Source organism: Tribolium madens, unplaced genomic scaffold (genome assembly GCF_015345945.1).
Source record: "Tribolium madens isolate multiple individuals breed KSU strain unplaced genomic scaffold, Tmad_KSU_1.1 Scaffold_11;HRSCAF=98;Tcas5.2_LG3b, whole genome shotgun sequence".
Taxonomy (NCBI): domain Eukaryota; kingdom Metazoa; phylum Arthropoda; class Insecta; order Coleoptera; family Tenebrionidae; genus Tribolium; species Tribolium madens.
In genome coordinates, this window is record NW_025400975.1 from 9,094,719 (window position 1) to 9,103,163 (window position 8,445).

The 8,445-nt window shown below is 29.0% G+C and overlaps 1 protein-coding gene across 4 annotated transcripts in view; it reads right to left on the reverse strand.

Moving 5' to 3' along the window:
• The window catches only part of LOC123003895 (ecotropic viral integration site 5 ortholog), a 48,526-nt gene that overhangs the window by 22,641 nt on the left and 17,440 nt on the right, over nucleotides 1-8,445 (reverse strand). Inside the window, exon 1 of one of the 4 annotated variants that reach the window (XM_044396938.1) lies at nucleotides 6,154-6,672. The exons of 2 other annotated variants lie outside the window; for them this stretch is intronic. In XM_044396938.1, coding sequence (XP_044252873.1) covers nucleotides 6,154-6,221 — 68 coding nt within the window. In that variant the 5' untranslated portion in view covers nucleotides 6,222-6,672. Of the gene's footprint in view, nucleotides 1-6,153; nucleotides 6,675-8,445 lie in introns of those variants that run through there. One more of the 4 variants, XM_044396965.1, reaches the window with a different exon arrangement.

Genomic DNA, 8,445 nt, shown 5'->3' on the forward strand with positions numbered 1-8,445 from the left:
AAACTTACTTTTTTCTCTTTTCTTTAAACCAATGTTAGAGATAAAAAAAATATTTTCCAAAAAATCATAAGAGGATCTTAAAAGGCATTTATTCCAGTTTTTTACACTACCCTTATATTCTCTGTGTGATCACTGGTTGCTGAGATATTGATGATCAAAGACAAGAGGATCCTTTTTCATTTAAAGTCCGATATTTCAGCAACAAATTGACGTAAAGAGAATATGAAAAAAGCATATTAAAGGGAAACAAACGTGCTATCCGGCCTATAAATTGACTTAATTTTATTAATTTATTTATCACGCTATCACTTAGAATTGCGTGATGACCGTAGCACACAAAAAATATTTGCCAAAAGATCTCAAAACTAGAAACTAGAAATCTTCAAAACGGTTTTTTGTTCCTTTAATTTTTTGGAATAGTGTAATTTTCCCCCAAATTCATTAAACACACAACAAAAGAGGAAAAAAAAATTCTTCCAACTGTAAAACTGTAATAGCACCATAACTGTTATTAAATGTCACGAAACTCAATACTTTTATTGATGTAATAATGTATAGGTAAGGCGACTTGCAAGCACCGTAACTTTTTAATATCTCTCGACAGTAAAACTAACACAAAACATAACTTTTATAACATAATAATAATTTTATCCGTCCTCGTGTCCTACTTCTTATTTCAAAACAAAGTTACAATTCCGGAAACCTCCCGGATTGAATGATGTATGACCGGAGAATTGCCACAGACTCAACCCTTCTTAAAACATAAATTAGAAAAAACTTTGGACTTTTGTGTTACGTGTCAGGAGTAAATCAGTGAAACGGTACCTAATTTGTATTGAGAGAGTGTTAAGGGTGAGGCTGATTGCTATCAGCTTTTACATTATTAGGGGCGTTTATCAACCTTCAACGACCAACCCCTTGTTTATATAACACCTGAACACTTGTTTATGATATGGGTCAATGGAGGTTGGAATATAACTGGTCCAGGGTCGTCTGGGTCGATATCGCAGTCTACTTGACAAATTACATACTGTTTGTCTTGTAATAAATCAAAGCATTGTTATATTGTCTACACCTCCAATGGTAAAACAAAGATTTGGATATACAGTCAAAATTCAGTTAATATTTTTTTAAGTGAAATATAAACTTATTGACTTTCACTAAAGGGCGGTTAAAGTTGAAAAGGAGATAAAAGGCTGACGTATAAGAACGAAGAATAAAAACGTTTCCATTAGGTGTTTACATTAGAGCATCACAAAGGCAACGAGAAAATGTATTCATTATTAATAGCAGCCCTTAGTACATTAAACTACGTTATGAATTCCTCTTTCACGAGAAAACTTAATTTTAGAAAGTTTTTAAGTAATAACTTGTGCAATCTGTATTTCAACGATTTTTTTCTAACAAAATTAAGAAAAAAAAACGGATTTGTAATTAAAAAATTCGTTATTGATATTTTTTACACTTTATACTGGCTGTTCCGGCTTAACCCCACATTAAGAGTGATATTTATCTAAAATTTTGATTATAGCCGTTTTTGCAATATTTAAACTTTTTTGAAATTTTTTGAATTTGCATCTTCCTCTCCAAAAATCGATAACTACCATTTTTAATTATTTTGTAATCGTATTTGGGCATATGAAAAAGAAAGGTTAGAACTTTTCATTCGCGTATTTATAATTGGAAAAATAATTAACAAACGTCCAAAATTGTATTTATTACAAACATTTGTTTTTTTACTTTTTTATACTTTCTTATTCATTTTTTTATTGTTTTTTTTTTAATTGAATTTTAGAAATTTTTTTCCGAATTCAGTGCTTTTAATATTAACAGGTTTTGACATAAAAATTATTAAATTACATTTTATTATTTAAAAATTAAAAAAATTACCAATATGTGGTTGAAATTTTTACTATTTGTGAGTGCCAAAATTAGTTTATCTGATACGACTAAACCCCACATTGGAAGTTTTGTGAGTGATTTATTTTTATCTAAAATTTGAATGAAAATATTTTTTGAGGTGGCAGCATGTTATTTCAAAAAGAAAGTTATATTTTTATTGCGTTTTTGGATTACTCAAGTGATTTGAGAGTTTTTATCAGACTTTTTCTATACCTAAATTTAACTGTTTTTGAAATACCTATTTAGTTTTTGAATTTTTTTTTAATTTGCATCTTCCTCTCCAAAAATCGATAACTCTACCATTTTTAATTATTTTGAAATCGTATTTTGGTATAGAAAAATAAAAAGTTAGATCTTTTCATTCGTGTATTTATAATTGGAAAAATAATTAACAAATCTCCAAAATTTATGGTAACGTTTGGGAAACTTCCAATACCCGTAAGTGAATTTTTTTAAAAAGGCCCCAACTTTTTCTTGACTAAATGAAAGAGAATTTAATTCTGCATCGATCTGTATCAACATTCCCTATACCTAAATTTAATGATTTCCGAGTTATTCTGACTTTTTTTACAATGAAAGAAATTCATTACTATCCATGGTAGTTTTCGCCTAATTTGCCCTGGAAATATTTCTCACTGAAAAAACGCCAAGTTTTTTTTTCGCAAATGTGTTACTCTTTTCGTAAATACAAATTAAATTTATTTAATCTAAATTTGAATAACTTTGATATTCTATTTTTTTCTTATTTCTATGACAACCTATATGCTAAAGTAGCTAATGAATTGCTCACAATATCAAAAAAAGTTAGTATAACTTGAAAACTATCAAACATAGGTATAGGGAATGTTAATACAGGTCGAAGCAGAACTAAATTCTCCTCCATTTAGTGGAGAAAAAATTGGGGTGTTTCATTTAGAAAAATTGAGTTAAGGGTATTTGAAGTTTCCTAAACGTAAACTTACATTTTGGGGGTTTATTAATTATTTTTTGAAAGATCTAACCTTTCTCTCTCGTATACCCAAATACGGTTTCAACATAATCAAAAATGGTAGAGTTATCGATTTTTGAATAGGAAGATTCAAATTCAAAATTTTTTAAAAAGTGTAAATATTTCGAAAACGGTTAAACTTGGGTATAGGGAAAGTTAATAAAAAGTCTCTCAATAGTTTTCTTTAAGTAATAATAACAATTTCGCAAATACATTCAGATAAATACGCAAAAATTATGCACAGTAGCTCAGCAATAAGAGAAAATGTAAATCCTTAGTCGTCCCCCAATTACGTAATTAGTAATTCAAATAGAAGCAATTGCTTTTCCTTCATCCTAAATTAAGTCCAAGAGATCAACAACCATCCAATATAATCATGTAAATGAACACTATTTTAAGGCTGGCTTACTTAAACATCTTGCAAATTAGTGTTTTTAGTATTTATTAAATGACAGAAAAAAAATTAAGTATTAAATAAAAATGAGAATTGTTGTAAATAAATCGCTTTTACGAATTTCACCATTTCATGAACCGCCTATTTCAGGTATCTCAAGAATTCGGTTTCAACCGATTTGTGTGAATGAAAATTGGCCCATCCGATCAATAAAGGAATGGAATTTAAACAAGCCTATTTGCCTTTCTAAAATAATTACCCAATCCAGAGTAAAAAATACAATTACTATTATTAATTGCAGATGTATAACTAATGATATTAACAAAATTGAGTGAAGTGCAATTTGCAATTATCACATCCCTCGAGATGTTTTTCCATATTTTCCATTCTAAGACAGAAAATTAATCACGTTTATTTCATTCCTTCACAAAAACAATTTTTCTTGTTATAAAATAATAATTTATTATTCAATCAACTTTGCTAAAAACTGGTAACAATCTCGATGAAATCGCCAATTGTGTGCGAGTTGAGTTTTTGTTGACGAATGACTTTAATTCTACTGTGACATTCGTTATTTCCGCCAACCAAGAGTGCTACTCGAAATAAAAAATTTCCTCGATACATTTGTCATTCTCTCTCCTTTTATAGCCAAACCTGTGAAGATTTCTATCAAAAAATGCCATTTCATTAATACGAAAACTTAATTTATCATTTTATATTTGTTTTCCATTCACGCAACTCAAAATTTCCGAAGATTTAATTAAACCTCCAGGCCGTAAATCCTCTTTTGAATCTATGCTTTCAGAATTAATCCAAAAATTATTAATAAGCGGATTATACAGAGTGTTCCGTTTTTATTGTTACAAATTTAAACAGGTGATAGGGTATTCAATTCTAAGACAAAAGTTTTTTATAAACATGTAACGAAAAATGCTTGGTTAGAGAGCTACACCCCCTGGAAGGAGGCTAACATGTTTTTGCTAATATTTCAGAAACCATTTAAGATAAAATTAGAAAATTTGGTACAGATGATAACCTTTATACACCTAAACGAATTCAAACATCAAATGTCGAAATTTTAAATCAGGGGCGTACGAAACTGGGGGAGTTTAAGGTAAAAAAATACCCTATTTATTTTGGTTTTTGTTTCTCGGTACTTTCAGCAACAAAATCTTAAGTTCGATAGTTTATCACAGAAAAGACTCTCTTGTGTCGATACGACTTATTGTTTTTGAATAAAATTAATTTAAAATTTATGTTACACACCAATACAACATTTAAATACATCAGAATTTACAGAATAATAAAAGCAAGAAATTCATATTTTTTAATCAACTTCAACTAATTAACATTACATTACAGTAACAATAATAACATTAATTAAATGAATTTGCCTAAATCTAAAGGAGTTGTTCAAAGTGACCACCATTTTGGTCAATGCATAACTAAAGAAACTAAAGCCAAAATGGAAAGGGTATTTTTTTACCCTAAACCCCACCAGTTTCGGACGCCCCTGATTAAAAATTTCGACATTTGATGTTTGAATTCGTTTAGATGTATAAAGGTTATTATCGGTACCAAATTTTGTAATTTTATCTTAAATGGTTTCTGAAATATTAGCAAAAACCTATCAGCCCCATTTTAGGGGGTGTAGCTCCCTTACCAAGCATTTTTCGATACATGTTTATAGGAAACTTTTGTCTTAGAATTGAATATCCTATCACCTGTTTAAATTTGTAACAATAAAAACGGAACACCCTGTATATCATGACTAAGGCTCGGATTATATGCAAAATGCATATTTGTCATTAAGAGATATATGAACAAAATTGTAAGTTTTCTATGCATATCTAATGTTTTTTGATTAAAATAAGCCAATTAAAAAATGCATATTTTGCATATTTTGGCAACTTGGTGCATATTTTTGGAAATATTGCATATTTGTGCATATTTTCTTCAAATTAAAAATTTCAGTTAAAGTTAAAAATTGGACAGTTTAAGAAAAATAATCCAATTTCAAAATATTTTAATGAGAAAACAACCGGTAATTCGTAAGCCAAACTCAAAAAATTAGTATCCTGTTGAGTGTTTCCTTTTTAAATTCGTTTTATACTGGGTGACTATAAAGTATTGAACCAAGCGGTTTTTTTTACACCATTTGTTTCCAAAAAATAATAATTAATATAAATTAAAGTAATATAAAAAAAATATTTTTTTAAGAAAAAAAATTTGTTTTGTTTTTGGGTTATTCGATTTTTGTTGTCTAAATTACGATATACATATGTAAAAAAAAATAGTTTAATATAAAGTAGATAGTTGTAATCCCTTAGATCTTGACCTTCATGAGAAAAATGTTTTTTTTTTGGTGGGTTGCCTTTTAAAAAAATAATATTTTTGTAGAACTCAAAAACAACAAAATAATTTTGAAAAACTTTATTTTTGATAAAACATCACATGTCTATAGAACTTTATAATTCATCAATTAGTTTTTTCAAAAAATAAATACTTTAAGCAAAAAACGTGATGTGATCTGAAAAGTACAGATTTGTTAGAAAGGGTTAATTACTAGGTTATTAAAATGGCTTTTCTCATGCCCAACCAATTTATTTATTCTTTCATTTATCGTTCAAGATGACGAAAATACAAAGTTTAGTGTATTCGAGCATAAAAATTTATCCCAACTTTGATTTTTTATTGTTAAAAATTTTGCATATCGATGCATATTTGGCATATATTGGAGCATATTTTTTAATATTTTGTGCAGATTTTTGTAAAAATACGTGCATATATATGCGCATATTTTACGAATTTTTCGTGCATATAATCCGAGCCTTAATCATGACAATTAAAATAAGGCCGAAAAACTTACCGTTTCCGTGGACGTCTTGTATACCAATACCTCGAAGAGACCAATTTCTGCAGAACCATGCTGTGCATGAAACTTTTTATCTACGTTTCATTCATTGTTGACCTGAATTCTTTGTATCGATTCATTTTTAGACCAAATTTTCAATGATTTACAAAAATATTTATAATTGGTGGATGCCTCGGGTCTGACCCTAATTCAATTAAAAAGAAAAAAAATATATAGAGTGATGTAATCTAAATCTCTGATCTAATGACCCAACTCTCACAAATAATTAGTTTGAGGATAATTAGAGAAGTCTGCGTCGTAGAAATTTATATCAATTGTCAAAAAGATATAAATCTAGATTATGGCCTTTGTAATAAACTACTAAGAGCTAACATTGGGGAATAATGGGAAGCGATTCAATCTTATCCAGACTTGACAATCAAACAAATTCGAAGCATTAACAAAAAAAATAGAATTTGACTCTTCGATTGGTCGAAATTTCGGGCAAAACCACAAACCGACACTCGTCATCGGGATTGAATATCCCACCGTTCCCGGAAACGTACTGAGAAGGATTTACATGTATCCTGGAACGTTCGGTAAGGATCGGGAACTCCGGGCAGTTTCCGAAAGGACCCGATCGATAAAGCATTCTAAATTTCTGAGCGAATCATTGCAAATTAATACCATAAAAACAGTTCCCATTCTCTATATCGGGCCATTATTTATTTACAATTGTTCGATTCATAATGTCCAAATGGGGACGTTAACCCACTTTTTGTTTTGTGTTATGACTTTTATCACTGGAATTATTATGGAAATTAGGTTATTCAAGACGATATCTTGTGTTTAAAAAAAATATGGAAGAAGATAATAATGTTTAATAGTCAAATAGGATTCCACCCTATTAAAAAGGGAGTAGCGTAACAGATGTGGACTCGAAATGAGATTACTATTGGAAAGATAAATGAGAGACCTCAAATCCCCCTGCTGTAATTTTGATGTTCCAAATAAAAATTAAAGAAAAAATTTGATTGGTCGAAGAGATAATTTTGCTTGACAAATTGTGAAACATTTGTTGCTCAAATGAACAAAAAATGCCCAATGCAAGTTTAAAGTTTTTGAATGGTCGTGAATACTTTTATCTTTGACGACTGTTAAAAAGAAAACGTAAAATACAAACTTTCCTGAGATAAATCAGTCTTTTCAGAAGCAAAACATCAAGCTTATTTCTACTAAAACAAATAACACAAAAGTTAATTGTGCAAATTTACTTGTAATTTTAAGGAAGATGAAAAAAACTGAGAAAATGTCAGATAAAATAAAACACCAAATTGTAAAAAAAACAATTTTTACAGAAAAACTTGCAAAAAAACAGACTTTTTCCAAAATTGCTTAAAATATTGGGAAATATTTCTAGGAAATACAAAACTACAAAAACAAACTTGACATTTTTATTTACACATTCCAAGCATTCCGCACCTGAAAATACAAAATTTCACCCCAAAAGTTCGACAAACTATCGATTAAACAAAGAGTAAAAATAACATTCCCAGTAGCTGTGACAAACTAATGGAATTAAATTCTTCAAATTTGTTAAATTTAATAAAACTCGCAACTGAAACTGATAACATAATATAAACTTTACGTTACCCACAAAAAAACTTTTAAAATAATTATTTTTCACCCATTTCAGTTTTAAGTGTGGTATTTTTTTTTTCGTAAGTGAATTAGTAATTAGATTATTTTTTTTTCGAATTCAAGAAAAGTATATTTTTTTGTGTAGTACCTAAAATTATTTTTAACCATACAGTATGTCCCAAAAATAAGTTACGATACAAACTTATGCTCTTTTTTAAATGAAACACCGTATGTTTCTTTGTATTTTTGGATGTAGCCTTTTAAAACAATGTTTTTACGCTAAAATTTTATTAGTCGATTTCGCTTAGTTTTGTGCTTTTGATTGAAAAATCTGCTAAAACGTTTGTAAAAACAACCAGATGATTTTTCTTTCGGCTCAAAACATGCTTAAACTCTCCAAAGAAGCAAAAATAATTTTAGTTTCGTGATAGTTTATTAAACAAAAACACGATTAGCCCGTCACACCAAACTTTTATTTTAATAGCACAACGCGTTTCGACCACAAAGTGGTCATCCTCAGGTGAGAATAAAACTAACTAATTTAACAATGGTAATGCCTTATATACTAATTTTCCGACTTTCACTTTCCCTACCCTCAACTAACGAGTAGAGGGGAGAAAAGGGAATGGGGCCGTTGTCTGAATTCATGAGATTATATCTATTTTT